The following is an 18,578-nucleotide window of genomic DNA, read 5'->3' on the forward strand; positions in this document are numbered from 1 at the left end:
ACTCATCTGGAGGGCACCAGATTGGCGAAGCCTGTGATGGGTGGGATAAATCCGGACCGACGTTTGAGTGGAGCTGGACAAAAATAGAAAGTCTCTGGAGCGCCCAAGTTAATTATTGTTGACTTTACAGGCGGTCTCAAAATACCAGGAGGAGGGTCAGTTGCTCCTATATACTTCAAGTATTTTACATGGCATTTTCATTTTAAAAGTCGTCTCGGAGCTCGCCACTGAACTGAGCCCAACAGACCCAGACAGAGGCATATATCTGCTTCCGGACTGGTTTTCTTTTTTTTTCATCCTTTTTTCCTAGCTTTAGGGTTGCTAAGGGGAATTCTGCAGGTCACGCAACCTTCCTCGAGGCGAAAGAGGCGTGCCTCCTTTATAGCTGCAAAGGGGCGTTCACGCGGCGCAGCTCGCAGGCGAGGCTTGTTGGACGAAAGCCGCGCTGCATCCCCAGGCGAAGGCATTCCGGTCCGGAGCGCCTGGGCTTGCTGCGCGCCAGCGGCGTCTCAGGTCCCCATCGGGTCCCAGGTGAGTTGCTGCAGGATTGACATGTCGCGGGGGGGGGGTTGAGGGGAAGGATAGCCGTCACACTTGGAACGCTTCTCTTTTGCATCCGACGGCAGACTCCTTCCGCCGACCAGAAAGTTTTTGGACCGCAGTTTCTGCCTTTCAAACGCACCCACTGATCTTAGGAGTCTACTCTGAAGTAAGTCCCACTCAGTGGCACTTAACCCCCAGGGAAGTGCCTATAGGACTGGTGGAGCCTAGAGATTTCTGGCTGCTTGGCAAGTGCAAGCCTGCGCGTGTCTACTCTGAAGTAAGTTGCTGTGAGATCAGCAGGGCTTACTCGCGGGTAAGTGGTTTTACAGGGCTGCCGCCTTAAGAATGCTTCGTTTTTTAAGCCAGATTTTAGCAACGCGTTGTAAAGAATAAAGTAATGAGGCTTTACTAGTAAGAGAAACATCCTCACACGTCCAAGCGGACGATTTAAGTTAAGAATGTGCGTGGCGCCCCCTCTCTGCCTTTGGGACAGAAGCCCCACCTCATCAATGCACGCAGGATGGATTGACACATGTCTGCACAACCTGCTGCCTTTGGATTCTTTCAGCAGTGGTGGAAAAGCGAGGCAATGGCATTTGCCTCCAAACTATCTCTCCAACTTCACCTCCCCTTTCCCGAGGTCCTTACTTTGGGTCAGGGTAATCAAAGGGTAATCCCAGTTACCTGCCAGGGATACCCCCAACCCACCGTCCTTTAATATACAATAGCCCCATTATCCTGAGCGGAAACAGAATTTGGTTATCCATGAAATTCTACTCAATATTGATCCAGAGCAGAACTCCGACTTCTAGTTAGCAGAGTAAAAACTTAAAAACTTTGCAGGATTCCCAAAAAAATAGACCAGAGGCAATTGTATTTCATCCAGCAAAGCTTTACTGCTACCGAAGGCAAATGAACATAATGGTCACAAATCCAATATACGTTCCGGATTGGCACTGTCCATAAGAAATCCAGTTGCAGCAGACTTAACTTAAACTTACAATAACTTATAATAAGTTTAAACCTTAACACTAAGCTTATTCTTGTAGCCTCTAACAATCCAAAGTCACTTCCTGCCCTCTTTTAATCCATTTGAGTTTTGGAAAATCTCCGTTGTATTCTAGAACAGTAGCTTTATTAGTAAATAAACAGAAAAGTGTGTGTGTGTGTGTTGTGTCACCTTAAAAGATGAAACAATTTCATCTGGTAGAAATAGATTCAAGCCTAGTGTGTGCTGCGATAAATTTTAGTCTTTAAGGTGCCACATAGCACCTTTTCTGCCGCTGATACGTGTTCATCAAGGGAATATCCTTTCTGTATAAATTATACTATGAATAAATCCAAAGAATGAGTACTCTTGAAAATTTCTACTTGTTCAGATATATTACGCAGCAATAACAGGATTCTAAATGTCAAACTGAATCGGTGAATGGTAGAATGATTTTACACAATAGAGAACTGCAAACAGGAAAAGACAGAATTCCTTTTTTTTTTTTTAATAAAATTTTTATTAGGGGTTTTTACAAAATAAAGTACAAAGACAATAAACAACCTTACTTTTATCTCAACAGAGTTTCATAACTTCTTTGGACTTCCTCACATCTCCCGCTGCCATTTTCATCATCATAGATTTTTTCCATGCAATTTATCATCTAATTTGCAAATTTTATAACCACTTATTTAAATATAGTCCTCTGTAAATTAATTTCTCTTATTCTCACTTTACATCCCATTCCGATCCGATTTTGTGGTGGCCAATTATTTATGATCAAACATCCTACTTAGCTTTCCACCAAATCACAATATTTTTGTAAATAAGTCTTAAATTTCCTCCAATCTTCTTCAACCCTCTCTTCTCCCAGGTCTCGAATTCTGCCAGTCATCTCAGCCAGTTGCATATAGTCCATCAGCTGCATCTGCCATTCTTCCAGAGTGGGTAGATCTTGAGTTTTCCACTTCTTGGCGATAAGTATCCTTGCTGCTGCTGTTGCGTACAAAAAGAATGTTCGATCCTTCTTTGGCACCATCTGGCCGACAATGCCCAGGAGGAAGGCCTCTGGTTTCTTAAGGAAGGTATACTTAAATACCTTTTTCAGCTCATTATATATCATTTCCCAGAAGACCTTCACCCTGGGACAAGTCCACCAGAGGTGAAAGAATGTTCCTTCATTTTCCTTACATTTCCAACATTTATTGTCTGGCACATGGCATATTTTGGCAAGTTTAACTGGGGTCATGTACCACCTATATATCATTTTCATTACATTTTCCTTCAGAGCATTAGATGCCGTGAAGTTCATCCCCGTGGTCCACAACCTTTCCCAATCCTCAAACATAATATTATGCCCAATATCCTGTGCCCACTTTATCATGGCCGACTTAACCATTTCATCTTGTGTATTCCATTTCAACAGCAAGTTATACATTCTTGAGAGTACTTTAGTCTTAGGTTCTAACAATTCTGTTTCCAACTTCGATTTCTCCACCTGGAATCCTAACTTTTTATCCTTTTTAAAAATTTCTTGAATCTGAGCGTAATGTAACCAGTCTCGCACTTTGTCTTTCATTTTTTCCAAACTCTGCAATTTCCAATTATTGCCCTCTTTCTCTATTATTTCCCAATATTTCGGCCATTTGGCCTCCATATTGGGTCTTTTTCGGGCCTTAGCCTCCAGAGGTGATAGCCATCTTGGAGTTTTATTTTCCAATAGGTCTTTGTATTTTGTCCAGACATTGAACACTGCTTTCCTGACAATATGGTTCTTAAAGGCCTTATTGATCTTAACTTTGTCATACCATAAGTATGCATGCCAACCAAATGCATTGTTAAAACCTTCTAAATCTAACACATCAGTGTCCTCTAGAAGTAGCCAGTCTTTTAGCCAGCAGAAAGCTGCGGCTTCATAGTACAACCTTAAGTCTGGCAGGGCAAAGCCCCCTCTTTCTTTCGCATCAGTTAATATCTTAAACTTAATTCTGGGCTTTTTGCCCTGCCAGACAAATTTAGAAATATCTCTCTGCCACTTCCGGAAGCACTCCGTCTTGTCCACAATTTGCAATGTTTGAAACAAAAACAACATCTTGGGCAATACATTCATCTTAATAGCAGCAATTCGGCCTAGCAAAGAAAGCTTCAATTTTGACCAACTGTCCAAGTCTCTCTTAATTTCAGACCAACATTTTTCATAATTATCCTTAAATAGACTCAGATTTTTTGCTGTTATGTTTACCCCTAGGTACTTTACTTTTTTAACCACAGTTAGTTCTGTTTCTCTCTGAAACCGTTCTGACTCTGCATCTGTCAAGTTTTTTCCCAACACCTTAGTTTTCTGTTTATTTAGTTTAAAGCCCGCTACCCGACCAAAGTCCTGAATCAATTGTAACACTCTTTTTGTGCTAGATTCTGGCTCTTGCAATGTCAAAACAAGGTCATCTGCAAAAGCTTTAAGTTTATATTGTTTCGCTCCGATCTGAATCCCTTGCACCAACCGGTCCCCTCTAATCAAGTTCAAGAGCACCTCCAGGACAGAAATAAACAGCAAGGGGGAAATCGGGCAGCCTTGTCGTGTCCCTTTTTCAATCTTAAACTCTTCTGTAACCACATTGTTGACTATCAGTTTTGCCTTTTGTTCTGAGTAAATCGCGTCAATCCCATTTTCAAAACCCCGCCCCACTCCCATTTCTTTTAAATTCCCCTTCATAAATTTCCAAGAGATGTTATCGAAGGCCTTCTCCGCGTCTATAAAAATTAAAACTGCTTTAGTGTTAATATTTGTTTGCAAAAGTTCCAAAATGTCAATAATGTTCCTTGTATTAGCAAACAAATGTCTTCCTGGGAGAAAGCCTGCCTGGTCTTTATGAATTATCTCATTTAAAACTCTTTTGAGTCTTCCTGCCAAAACGTCAGCAAATATTTTGTAATCCACATTTAAAAGGGAAATGGGACGGTAGTTCTTAAGTTGTGTCTTTTCAGTTTCTGATTTTGGTATCAATGTGATGAAAGCTTCCTTCCACGATTCAGGCGCCTTCTTTCCCTCCATAATTTCATTGCTGACCTCCATCAGTGGTTGAATCAAATAGTCACTTAATGTCTTATAGTACTTGGAGGTCAAGCCATCTGGCCCTGGAGACTTGCCCAGCTTCATATTCTGAATGGCATGTTCTATCTCTAATCGTGTTATTTTACTATTCAGGAGTGATCTATTTTCTTGTGATAGTTTTTTAAGTCCATTTTTCTCCAAAAATTTTACAAATTTCTTCCTCATTTTGTGGCCCTTGAGTGTATAATTTCTTAAAATATTTCTGGAAACATTTTCTAATTTCCACCGGGTTCTGAATATATCTTCCTTCTATTTCCAAATTTGTTACTATGTTCAGCTTTTGTCTCTTCTTCAACTGCCAAGCCAGCAGTTTCCCACATTTATTAGCCGATTCAAATGTTTTTTGTTTCATTAATTTAATCTTCCATTCTATTTCCTGATTTATCAGTTTGGAATATTGTGCCTGATGAAGTTTAATTTCTCTCAAGATCGGCTGTGACTTCGGGTTTACTCTTAGTTTCTTCTCTAACTCTTTAATTTTCCCCAAAATCTTATCCTTTTTCTCATTTTGTAATCTTTTCTTTATGGCGTTCTGTTGTATCAAGAACCCTCTCATCACGGCTTTGCTTGCGTCCCAGATTGTTCTTTTTTCCACAGCAGTGTTCAAATTTATCTCAAAATAGTCCTTTATTGTTTTTTTGGCCTTCTTAATAATCTCCTGATCTCTAAACAAGTTGTCATTCATCTTCCATCTAAAGGAGCCGGTTGGTAATAATGTCATGTCCATTTTCAACGCGTTATGATCGGAGCAGGTCTTTGGGCAGATTTCCACTTTCTTCACCTTAGGAGCCAGACCTCTAGAAATCCATATTTGGTCAATTCTTGTCCAAGTCAGTTGGGCTTCAGAGAAAAATGTTCCTTCTTTCCCCAAGGGGTTCTTTGTCCTCCATATATCAATCCAGTCCATGTTGTCTGTCATTTCGAAAAAGGTCTTTGGTAGTCTGCCATCTTTAGTAACCTTTTGGCTTTGTGACCTATCCATGTTCGTTGAAACGATCCCATTCATATCTCCCATCATGATGATGTTATCATAGTCCAGATAATCCAGCATAATCTCATGCAACTTCTTGTAGAATTCTGATTTCCCTTCATTTGGAGCGTAGATTCCTAATATCAAAATTTTCTCTCCTTGGTGCTGTATTTCAATTGCCAAAATTCTTCCATGTTCATCTTTAAATAGGAATTTTGGTGAGAGGCTCTCCTTTGCATATATCACCACTCCTCTCTTCTTAACTGAATCCGAAGATATAAATTCTTGGCCTAGCCTTTTATTTACCAATATTTTTCTGTGGAGCCTAGTCACATGTGTTTCTTGTAAACAAGTAATGTCTAGTTGCTCCTTTTTTAATATGTGAAAGATTTTCTTCCTTTTTTCCGGGCTGTTACAGCCATTTATATTCCAGCTTAAAAGTTGCAGAGACATCCTGGATAGATCTGTTTAGTTTCCTTGGGATGGTGTTTTGTTCTGTGAGTCTTCAGGGTTCTGAAGTACCGGTACCTGTGGTGGTTCAGGCCCTGAGGGTAGTTCAAGTCCTTTATGAAGGTCCTCTCCGTAGGCAGTCAAAAACTTATCCCTGTCTTCCAAAGTTCTAATTTTAATCTTCTTCCCTCTAAAGGTAAAGGATAATCCTTGGGGAAAGTCCCACCTAAAGATGATTGAGTTGCTTCTCAGCAGTTTTACTAAGTCCAAATATTCAGATCTAAGGTCCAACAGCTGTTTAGGGATGTCCTTAAAAATCTCAATTCTTTTGTCCGAAATGTTCAGGGATCTTCCGTAGTGCAGGCCCAAAATCTTGTCCCTTTCCTCCCTTGATCTCAACGTAATCAAACAGTCTCTGGGCTTTTCTCTCTTTGTGAGTCTTCCAAGTCTGAAGGCTGACACAATTTTAAAGTCTTCCTCCTCTAGACCCCAGAACTTGGAGAATTCTTTGGTCAAAAACTCAGCTAGATTACCTTCTTCCACTTCTGGTATCGATCTTATCCTTAAGTTAGTCTCCCTGTTCCGAAGTTCCAACATAGAGAGGTAGGTCTGGTGTTCCCCAACCTGCTTGCTGAGCGGCCTTACTTCTTTTTCCAACTCTCCCACTCTTTGGCTGGTCTCTTCGGCCAGTTTCTGATTTTCACCTGCAGCCTCCTTCAGTTGTCCGATTGCTTGTGCATTCTGTGCAACTTGCCCAGATAATTTGTTTAAAGTTTCTGTGTTAAGGTCAATTTTCGCAGTTTGTTGGTCAACTTTCCTGTCCAAAGACTCCAATTTCTCAAGAATTCTCTCTAATACAGAACCAGATCCTCCTGAGGCCATCTCTTCTAGTTGTAATTCCTCGGTTTCTTCCTCCCCTGCCTGTGACAGGGAGGTAGCTTTTTCCTCCGAGGGCAGAGTAGGCACAGATGATCTGCGTGCTTGTGAGGCTGCAGTTAAGGTTGTCAGAGTTGTTTGTCTAGTTCTTAATCCCTTTCTTTTTGCGCCACTCATTCCAAAGTTATCTAGCAGTCAAGGTCAAGCTGAGTTGTTCCCATGGGAAAGCTACGGCCCAGGTGGTAGCAATCAAACAGAGGGCCGGGAAATAGAAAGTAAAACAATGTTTTTGTTATAAATCCTCAATCCTCTAGGGGGAGCATAAAATGTCCTAAGAAGAAGAGTCCATTCCACATACGAAATCTGAACCAATACTTAGGGATCTTCACAAAAGTAGTTTTAGCAGAGTTGGTTTTAGATTTGCCACAATATTTCAAGTTGTGCTTACTGGAGTTCCATAATGCAAGAACGTAACCATTCTGAACACCCTCAGACTGTCTCAAAGTTTAAATAGAATGTATCCAAATTTGCAGTCTGACAGTTCTACTGCTCAGGCAGTTCTGACACCTGGGCTTCTTGAATAAAATTGTAATCCACAAAGAAGAGAGTATATAAGTCCTGATAAAAGTCCAAAAATCAGTTGCTTACAGTCTTTAAAGGGATTAGAAGTAATTTCTGCGGGTGCTCAATCTGAGCTGTCAAAAGTTCTCTCTATGCCTCCACTCCTCCTGCTCTTTGCTTTAAAAGTCAATGGCTGCGGAAGACGGACTTCCTTTTCCTCGTCTCTCCGCTTTCAGCTTATTTTCAATATTTTTAGTCCCAAAATTTAGTAAAGTCCTCAGTTACTCACGGGTTGTTGCGTTTTAGAATCTTGTGTTGCAGGAAGAAAGGTCGGCGCTCACCGGCAACGGCAGCGCGGCTTCGCTCCGCTGAATGCGCATAGACCCACAGCGCCGCTGCCCCCTCTGCGATCCGGAGCCCCTTACGGGGTTCCCTCAACGTTTCGGGGGTTGCTCCTGGCGCCCGCCGGGTCCCGAGACCGCAGGCTTCCACTGCCTGCGGTTTTCCAGAATGGGTCTCCGCTTCGCCGTAGCGGACGACCCTTTTCCAGCGGAGCTTCCCTCTCCCGGTTAGGAAAGGGCAGCCATTACCGTTCGCGCCATTACCGTTCCTTTACAGTTAGTTAGTATATTTATATACTGCTTCAAACACTCAGCGGTGTTCCAAGCCTGTTTACAATAATAAAATACAAAAGACACTTTGAAACAAATCAAACAGTGCAAATACAAGATACTGTACTAAAAAAGATTCGGCCAAGAAAAAGCTATCTGAAAACATATTTTCATGTATATGAATCTGTTTATCTTGGATGCCTGCACTTACACAGATGCCTCTCAACTTCTTAACTTTTTCCAATAATGTGTTTAAAGCTTTTGCATTTGTTTGCAATTGCTTATTAAAGGGAGTATGCTAAGAACAATTGTTTCCTGCACAACACATTGACCCCCAACCCATCTCCCACTAGTCCCTATTGCCCATGGTCAAATTTCTGGCCCTTGAACAAATTGCTTATCCAAAGTGGTGGCCTCTCCAACTCTAGGCATTCTTGGATGACACTGATAAGTATCTTGCCTGGGTTTGGCAGTGAAGCTGCTTTGATGGCCCTGGTGGACTGCATTTACTTCAAGAAGGACAGGGGAAATGAAATCCCCGTCATTCTCCGGGAACTTTTGATACCGTGAACCCATGATACTGTGTACCAGATTTGAGGACAGGAATTTAATGCAAACTCACTTGTGATTCTCCTCCTATCTGTCAGATCAATTCCAGAAGGTGGTGCTAGATTGAGAACCTTTGCTTTAATCCATGTCACAGGACAGTGGGTGTAGCATGGGTTGCCAGCATCCAGGGCAAGGAAAGTATTGCTCCCCCTAACCTGTGGACTGTTAACACTGAGTCCCTCCCACCAGTCCAGTACTGAACCCCTTACCCTCCAGGCACATGTTTCATATCCCCAATAAGTGTGATTGGGGTCCCAGTCTTTGACATGGAAAGGTGTGCATGTGGCAACAATTAGGTGTTTGGGAATCAGGCTTTCGGTTGAGCGTAAACCAGGCCACACACGGATCTGCCCTTAATTCTGTGTGAACAAGCCCCCTGTCCCCCATCTTTCCTAGCCCTATTGAAACCACCATTTAGGCCACACTCAGGACAAACCCTCAGTTAGGAACCCTCTGCAAGAGAGCACATTGGCCAAGATTTTCCCTGTAAGAAAATTAAATTGAAATTTACTGGAGGGGGGAATGGAAAGTTCTGGGTCTCAGGTAGGTCGTAGTCCTAGCCAAGATGAGCATCAGATTAAGGCTTCCCTCCAAAAGGGGTTGTGGTTGTTGTTGTTGCAGGTGGTCTATTAGACTATTAATCAAATTCTATAGTACTGTATTGTTTACATGATGCTTAGTGATCCACAAATCACTTAGGTTGAAATAAAACAAGTGTCCTGATTTGCCTTTTACACCTAGACGTATAATTGCAGAAACTCGCTCTTTCTCAAAGAACTGAGTCCCAAATACTGTTCTTAAGATTGGGATATGTTCTGAGACTCTTACTTGGAAGTAAGTGCCACAGAAAGAGATCCAAGTGAAGCTGTTCAGGACATGATGCTGTGTAAATCTCTTGGGGTGTTCCGCTCCTTTTTTCATGGGCTGATTCTTCTTTTGTTTTTGGAATCATGAGGAAATTCCTCTTAGTTAGATTACCTCCTCCAGCCCCCTTCCTTCTTGGGGAAGGTCTGAAAATATTATCCCTCTTTGCTGTCAATTGGAGTATGTACAGATGTGAGACCTCAAGGCCCGCTACATAGTGGCTGCTCCGTCCTTGCCTCCTCGCTCTCTCTTCCCCTCCGAGGCCCTGACTTGTCTTCTTCCTTCTCTCCATTCTCACTTTGTTCTCTTCCCCTTTCTTTCTCTTTAAATAGATTTCAAGGCACTGCCTGCCCAGGAGCAGCTGTTGAGCTCTCCAGAGGGAAAGCAAGCACTCACTTTCCTGTCAATAGCCTCCAATTTGTTTTCAGGTCTGATTCTATGTGCTAGTTCAGAACTACAAAGGCAATCTTAAAGTCTTTAAAAACAAATAAACAACAAAATGAATTGGTGCTAATAAAGGCAACAGTGCAAACTTGTCTGTTCAGCACAAGTGGTACCTCAGGTTACAGACGCTTCAGGTTGCAAACTCTACTAACCCAGAAATAGTACCTCGGGTTAAGAACTTTGCTTCAGGATGAGAACAGAAATCGTGCGGTGGCGGCGGGAGGCCCCATTAGCTAAAGTGGTACATCAGGTTAAGAACAGTTTCAGGTTAAGAACAGACCTCCAGAACAAATTCAGTTCTTAACCCGAGGTACCTCTGTATGTGGAGAGCATATTGTTGTGTTTTTAATAGGCTTTTACGTTGTCTAACAGCTGTTGTCGAAATTGTGATTTAGTTATAGTATTATGAGTTGCGGGGGAAGTTGAGACCTTTTTAACCCCTGGAACCAGCAGGTGTTAAAATACCAGCCAGGCTTGCTTCCTGACCAGGTGATCGCCTGTGTGATGGTCCATTAAGAGAACACAGGATTAAGGGGCTAGGTGTGAGAAGGCAAATGATTGGGGGGCCCCTACTTAGACAAACAAAGGCAGAGTTTGAAGGAGAGTTTTGGGACTGTGATGTGAACCAGAGAAAAAGCAATAAGCTGGAGACAGAGTCGGAACAAAGTGTTTGATTTTTGTTGGAATCCAAGGCTGTGGCTATGGGAGGAACAAGACCTTTTTGGGATGCTAATGCTGCGAACCCCTCTACCGTAGGCTCAGGTTGTAGGTAAGAATAAATAAACCATATATCATAATGACACCACAGTCTCCACTGTGTCTGATTTCTAAAAGGAAACACGAACCCTGGGTAAGTGCCTGGAAGCCCTCCAATCCTACGCCACTCAGAGACTGGGGTGGTGTGCAATAATATGGTCTAACCAAAGAACCAGAATCAGAAGAATCTTTATTTGCATCAGCCACTAGCCATAGCAATGAAATAAAATACAATGTACTGAAGATAGAGGTAAAAACTTAACTATACAACATACATTCTGGAGGTTTAACATCCATAACCAAACAATAGATCTTATTCTAATTGCCCCTGCTAAAACGTTTGCATTTTTTGCTGTCACCTGTTTAACTTAATCTGCCAGAAGAAAGGACACAGTAGCAATGGTTGAGCCAGAGGTGTACGAAGGGGTGTGTGGTGGGCACGGTTCGCCCTGGGTGCCATCCCAGAGGGGGGTGACAAAAACCCTCCTGGGCGGATCGCTGCAATTGGCCCCTTGCCAGGAGGATTGCACCACCTCGCCGCGATCGGCCCCCTGCTGGGAGGATTGTGCTGTCTCACCACGATTGGACCCCCACCCCCAAGGATCGTGCTGCCATGCCGATCGCCCTGTGGGCAGATCGCCACACCGCTCCTGGTGCAGGAGCGACTAGCTCCGCCACTAGGTTGAGCAACCCGGCATGAACAGTAGCAGAGGGGTAATAACCTCACTCCTCGAATCTTTATAAAGAGTGCAAGCTAGAAGCACATGAGCCATTGATTCAATACTGCCATCTCCACAGGGACATAAGCGTTTTTCCAGCGAAAATTTTTGAAATCAGCCCTTGAGTACAGCTGAATTCAGTATATTTAATCTTGCATAAGTGAAAGCGCGTCTGTATTTTGGAATTGTTAAACTTTGCAAATAGGGTGCCAACATATCAAAATGGCTAGGTGGAAAATAATCATACAAAATTTCCTTATCGTGACCAAATTATTCTGTTTCTCAGTATCATATGGGTGCTGTCTAATTAAATTATTTGCTGTACTGAAGCCCAGTGTTAATAACAGTTGCGGTGTTGAACCAGAAAAATAAAGTTTTTGGTTGACAATTTTAGTCCAAGTGCTCTCATGACAATCCTGCGATATTAAGGGTAGTAGACTAGTGGGGTTTAAATTTAGCCGAAGCCAATAATTAAATGTCCTACACCAAATCTGTAATTCAACAGAGGGGAGGTTAGCCTCTAAGCACAATGAACACAGGATGGAACAGGAAAAAATTGCCTTAGGAATTTAGACTGAACAGCTTCTGTAGATCCAAGGTGAGCACCTGTCCAGATCTGAGCCCCATATAATAACTGTACTAGGGGTTTAGCTTTAAACACTTCAAGTGCTGATGGTATGTGATTGCCACCTTTTGTATGGAAAAAGCATGTCAGAATTTTGGCACTCTGAGACACCATTTCCTTTGCATATTGCTGATGTGCTCCCCAATTTGAATAAGCAGATATTTCCACAAATAAACCATGAAAATTACATCTCGGTGTTTAATAAGGATCAGAATCAATTATATTATACAATATTGATCCTGTCCAGAGGGTATTAATGATACAAATGTGTAAAAAGAATGAAATAAGGAAAAATGAAGGTGATCTAAATAAAAATTTTAAACGTCAGTTTTAAAAATGGGTATATTATATCACTGTGCTCTTTTTACACAGATTTGGGGTGAACACCATTTACCTCTCTACCGTAAACGGGACCATAGAACAAAACCATGAGAAGTTACACAGTGAATCAAGTGTCCAAAATTGGTAAGTTGTAATATATTTCGTTACTCCTTAATATTTGGATCCCTTTGTTTAGGAATGGTTATAAAAATAGGGCAAAGTGTTGTGAATTTGGATAGCCATGAAATTGCATTCAACAGCTATAACTACTTTGTTGTTTCCCCCTCCAAATATTTATTTCTGAGTCCCATTTTTTTAAAAAAATTAAGTGGCTAATAGTAATTGCAACAAATTTTGGTTTTTATTTACCCCTTGTGCCAGTTTTCACAATATTGTGGAAGTACATGTGTTTTAACTTTGCCATAATACTTGTGTAGATTTCCAATCTGCATCTAATAACTTAAAATGGACATTTCTGATGTGCTACTTTCCCACATACCCGGTGATCTGAGCTTCTTTTCATAATGTGACTCACATGTGACTTGTTGGGTGTGAGAATTTCCAAAGACTTGTTCCTGCAATGACCTTTCTTCCAAATAATAAAATACTTTTTGTTGAGAAAATAATGCATTTGTGGTTTGGGGGTGGAAGTCTACTGAAATCTTCTTGAGATATTATTGGTGAAGATCTGTGAACTCATTAGCAGATTGAAACATTATTTTTAAAATGTTTAGCGGGGAGGAAACCCATATGTTTTAAATCACCTTGTTGGCACATGGTGCGTACTGCAAGGGGAGCATTCCTTATTTCATTTATTTTACACATATTAGTAAGGTGTCTCTATAAAAATCTAACGTGTTTTCAGACTTGTTGGTAAATGGGAACATTTTCACTGTGCAACGATTAATCTTCATTAATGTACAACAGAAAGAATTGTCTGCGTTTTCAGGCACAATGCAGATTAATTATTGCATCAGTAATAGAAACAATTGCTTTGATTTTAAATTTAATACCTATACAGTGATACCTCGGGTTAAGTACTTAATTCGTTCCGGAGGTCCGTATTTAACCTGAAACTGTTCTTAACTTGAAGCACCACTTTATCTAATGGGGCCTCCTGCTGCCGCCGCACTGCCAGAGCCTGATTTCTGTTCTTATCCTGAAGCAAAGTTCTTAACCTGAAGCACTATTTCTGAGTTAGCGGAGTGTGTAACCTGAAGCGTATGTAACCCGAGGTGCCACTGTAGTATTTCTTTTACTCATTAAGCATTTCAGGGACTTGCTTCTAAAATTTGCAATCCTATTGCAAGTCCAATCTCTACATTCACTGAGAAGCAGGTCTCACTGATTTCTACGGGTCCTGCTTCCAAGTAAGTATATTTAGAATTTCAGCCTGAGTCAGTAGTATAAATAGGTTTATATAGCTTGTAGATGTGTTTAGGGTATGGGGCTGGCCCCTGTCAAATGTAAGCGTGTTCCTGGAGAATTCAGTGAATAAAGTTTCAAGCGAATTCTTTGGATTCCAACCCAACTATTTCTATGAAATCCAACTGACTTTTCCATCAACAGAACCGCCAGGCTATGACAACCCTTTCCCATCAACAGAACCTCCAGCCTATGACAACCCTTCTTTCCATTTGGATGAAGAACCTAGACCAAATGGTCATTTAAAGAAGAAGAAGAAAAAGTAGGTTTTCCCTTATGCACTTTGATGCCTTTCATTTCCCACAAATAACCTCAGCTGACTTGCTTTTCTGTTCAAAACGTTTCAGAAAGAAAGATGAGAAGCCAAAGAAGAAAGGGGAGGCAGTTGGCTTTTTCGAGCTGGTCAGTATGCTTCTTTGCCTTTGTCATTTTCTTTGGTTGGCTCAGATAACTCAGAGACATGTACCCCTTCCCCATTTCCTCCATAGCACAAACAACATAACCCACAGGAACCTGGTGGCCTCCAGATGTTGTTGGACTCCCTTCATCCTTGGCCATTGGTCATTCTGGCTGGGACTGATGGGACTCCTAACAATACCTGGAGGGCCAGGTATGAAAAGCTCTGTTTTAGGGGAAGAGTGATGAGGAAAGATATGAGCCCATGCCCTGCTCTTGATCCTACAATACAAAATATGAGGAAGACAACCAGCCATGTCTCTTTTTCTTCAAAATGAGATTTGGAATACCTAGTGCCGGCATCCCCAAACTCGGCCCTCCAGCTGTTTTGGGACTACAATTCCCATCATCCCTGACCACTGGTCCTTTTAGCTAGGGATGATGGGAGTTGTAGTCCCAAAACAGCTGGAGGGCCAAGTTTGGAGATGCCTGACCTAGTGTGAGGAACTAGTCAACTAAAAGTGAAAGGTGGGCTGTCGATCAACTCCCAGTTGCTCAGAGATGGAGAGATCCATGGGAACAAAGAGAGAGAGAAGTGTGTGTGAGAGAGAAGGTTAAAATGAAGACTGAAAACTCTCAGCTGGAGAGAGGCCTTTCTGACGTAAGGTCCAGACCCTCCCAAGTGTCCCTGTTTTCCACGGACAGTCCAGGATTTACAGAAGCCATCTTGGTTTCTGATTTGATCCTAGAATGTCCTGCTTTTCCTTAGGACATCCCTATTTTCATCAGAGAAATGTTGGAGGGTATGGAGTTATGTTTTCCCCCCGAGTCAAGTAGCTAAATAATTATATAACCTTTAGAAGACATCTGAAGGCAGCCCTTTATAGGGAAGTTTTTAAATGTTTTATGTTTTATTATGTTTTTGTATATGTTGGAAGCTGCCCAGATGGGGGAATAATAATAATAATAATACTACACTAGAATGTCCCTATTTTCATCAGAGAAATGTTGGAGGGTACAAATGTCTGTTCTGCATAAGTGGACGAAGAGCACCAGTAGGGTAGGAAGAACAAAAAGAAAGCCCAGCAGCTGACTATGTATGATGTGTGTATACATACATACGTGCATATACACAGAGACACACATATATACACACATTCTGCCATAATTTCACCTGATTCCTCCTGTTTTTTCTTTCTCAATTTAGTTTCATTTTGCAGATGGGCTAGATATTATTTTAATGATAGTGGGGTTAATCGCAGCTGCTGCAGCTGGAACTGGACAGCCACTTTTAATCATCGTCTTCGGTGAAATGACAAACAGCTTTGTGTCGACCGGTCACAATAATGATACAGGTAAAAATCACTAAGTTTGCCCCATCTGTGCTTTTTTAGGATTATTGTCTTTTTTATTATTATTAATATATTTTTAATTTGCTTTTCTGTTTTATCATATCATCAGCAATGCATTCTGTGTTACAGTCATACACAGGATAATGAGAAAGAAAAATAACATAAATAAACACACACACAGTGCTTTTTCTGGGGGGACGACGACACAGGGGCACACATACCCCTAAATGTTTTGTGAATCTAAGTTTGGCCTCATTGTGAGGCAATATTTCAGTATGAGCAGGAAAATGAGAGTACCCCTAGACATTGTTTTAGAAAAAAAGCAGTGTGTGTGAGAGAGAATATATGAATATTATGGGCTTCTTGAGTTTCTAGACACGGAGAGACTGAGAATATTGTTGGAGAACACAGAGCTTTAAAATGCTAGAGATCAGTATTCACCTCCCCCCCCCCCAATTTGCATTTATAATCTTGATGAACTGTAATCACGCAAAGGCTGCTCCAAGCACTCGGTATAAAATAAAACAAATGAACCTTTTCTGAAGTTGTTAAATCTTGACAGCATGAATGAGAAACTTGTAGCCCTCCTGATATTCTTGAACTACAAACCCCATCACCTCTGATCATGGATCACACTGGCTGGGGCTGATGGGAGTTGAAGTCCAAGAACTTCTGAAGGGCCAGAGATTCCCCATTGCTGCTTTACAGGAAGTTTAGCTTGGGAGAAGCAAATGGCTACTGTTTGGCAGCCATGGCAACTGGATCCGGCCTACAAATCGGGGTCTACTTGGGCATCAGTTTCAACAGTGTGGACAATGTGGCTTGAAAATGGATCTCATATGTTTGGGCAATTGTGTGTTTCACACTTAGATGTCTACATACTAAAATAATGCATTAGCAGAGATGTAAGGATACATAGGATGGGGGGGGGGAGGGATGAAAAAGCCACATGTGTCAAACAGGTTCCAAATAAAGGTAAAGTGACCCCTGAGCATTAAGTCCAGTCATGACCGACCCTGGGGTTGTGGCGCTAATCTCGCTTTATTGGCCGAGGGAGCCGGTGTACAGCTTCCGGGTCATGTGGCCAGGATGACTAAGCTGCTTCTGGCGAACCAGAGCAGCGCACGGAAATGCCATTTACCTTCCAGCCAGAGTGGTACCTATTTATCTACTTGCACTTTGACGTGCTTTCGGACTGCTAGGTTGGCAGGAGCAGAAATTGAACAATAGGAGCTCACCCCATCGCAGGGATTCGAACTGCCAACCTTCTGATCAGCAAGTCCTAGGCTTAGAGGTTTAACCCACAGTGCCACCCACGTCCCAGGTTCCAAATGCTACGTGCTTAAAAAAAAAACCCCTCAATTTAATTTTTCCTTTTTTTCATGAGCGACTTCCCCATGGAGGGGTTGTGGGTTTAGTATTATTTAGTGTCTGTGTGACAGTCATATGCTTCTGTTAAATGCAGTTACGTTAAGTTGGGAAACATTACATAAAACTAATGTGCCAAGCTTGGTCCCTCATGGACTGAATGCATGTTTTATTGACCCTATTTTTTAAAATGCCTAGGAAAGTTGCCTTCATCATGAAGAGATCAGAAACCGGATAGCTGCTTAACGCCTGCGACTCTTAATCTTTCTTTACTTGAGACTTTTCGTTGTTAAGTCAAGTAATACCGTATTTTTCGCTCCATAAGACACACTTTTTTTCTCCTAAAAAGTAAGGGGAAATGTCTGTGCATCTTATGGAGCGAATGCGTGGTCCCTGGAGCCAAATTGCCCAGGGGCAAAAAGCAGATTGTGCTTTTTTTTTCAGAAAGAGGGAAGGGGGTGTTGAAACAAAGCTGCTGAGCAGCTGATCGGCAAGCGATCGGGAGGGAGATAAGGGACTCTAGAGATAAAGGAGGCTGCCTGGGAGGGGAGAGGTAAAAGCCCATGGATCCTCAGAATTTTTGCATTGGGTCACCCCAAATTCACCATCAGATTACATGTCCATGGCTACAGCCAGCACCCAAAAAACACACGCATGCGCTGTTTTGTGGGACTGCAATGGTACAAAAATGTGGTTACAAAGCATGGATCCACATGGATCCTCAGGATTTTTGCATTGGGCTACCCCAAACTCACCGTCAAATCACATATCATGTCTGTGGCCACAGCATGAACCACAAAAATCATACATCCACTGTTTCAATCATAATATTTTTTTTCCCTTGTTTTCCTCCTCTAAAAACTAGGTGCGTCTTATGGTCGGGTGCGTCTTATGGGGCGAAAAATACGGGTGATTAACAGTGCCATGCAATGCCATATAAAAATGCCAAGACAGCATTGCCAGAAAATCTCGCAGCACCTCCTCTGATAATTATAACTACTGCCTTCTATTTTGCAGGAGCTGAACTAGCTAATATCTCAGGATGTCCACCTTCAGATATAGAAAACGAAATGGCCGTGTAAGGACCTATCCAATTATTATTATTTAACTGAGCTATGGCTGACTTTAAAAACATAAGAAGACTAAAGACCTGTTTAGCCCAATACCCTGTTTCCTTCACTGGCTCACCAGATGCTGGTTGGGAAGTCACATCCCTCTTCCCACAGTTGTTCCCCAGTGACAGCTATTCAGATGATGTTGAATTAAATTTGTATACCACCCTATACAGACATGGTGGTTCACAACATAAACTTAATTTCAGTGGGTCTGTTCCAAGGAATATGACCAGCATTGGATACAACCCAATTCTTCCCCTCCCCCCCCCCATTACCTTGAAAAATCATACTAAAACATTATAAGGAATTTTCTTCTGATAATGAGAGTGACATGAAGGATATATGGGTCTTTCTTCCAAAGAGTACTCTTCAAATGCTTGAACACAGGTACTCTGAAACTTGTGCCTCTGATTTATGAGGTACTGTAATGTATAGTCATGATGGCTAGTAGCCAGTTACAGATTTACCCTCCA

General features: G+C 41.9%; 1 protein-coding gene across 6 annotated transcripts in view; it reads left to right on the forward strand.

Moving 5' to 3' along the window:
- The window catches only part of ABCB5 (ATP binding cassette subfamily B member 5), a 58,493-nt gene that overhangs the window by 6,907 nt on the left and 33,008 nt on the right, over positions 1-18,578 (forward strand). Inside the window, exons 1-6 of one of the 6 annotated variants that reach the window (XM_083705225.1) lie at positions 371-531; positions 12,501-12,593; positions 14,055-14,136; positions 14,222-14,276; positions 15,478-15,625; positions 18,008-18,068. In XM_083705225.1, the coding sequence (XP_083561351.1) occupies positions 12,557-12,593; positions 14,055-14,136; positions 14,222-14,276; positions 15,478-15,625; positions 18,008-18,068 (383 nt within the window). In that variant the 5' untranslated portion in view covers positions 371-531; positions 12,501-12,556. Of the gene's footprint in view, positions 1-370; positions 532-710; positions 821-12,500; positions 12,594-14,018; positions 14,141-14,221; positions 14,277-15,477; positions 15,626-18,007; positions 18,069-18,578 lie in introns of those variants that run through there. The other 5 variants (XM_083705222.1, XM_083705224.1, XM_083705223.1 and 2 more) reach the window with 5 other exon arrangements.

The sequence above is a fragment of the Podarcis gaigeae genome, assembly GCF_964106915.1.
Source record: "Podarcis gaigeae genome assembly, chromosome: 12".
Taxonomy (NCBI): Eukaryota; Metazoa; Chordata; class Lepidosauria; order Squamata; family Lacertidae; genus Podarcis; species Podarcis gaigeae.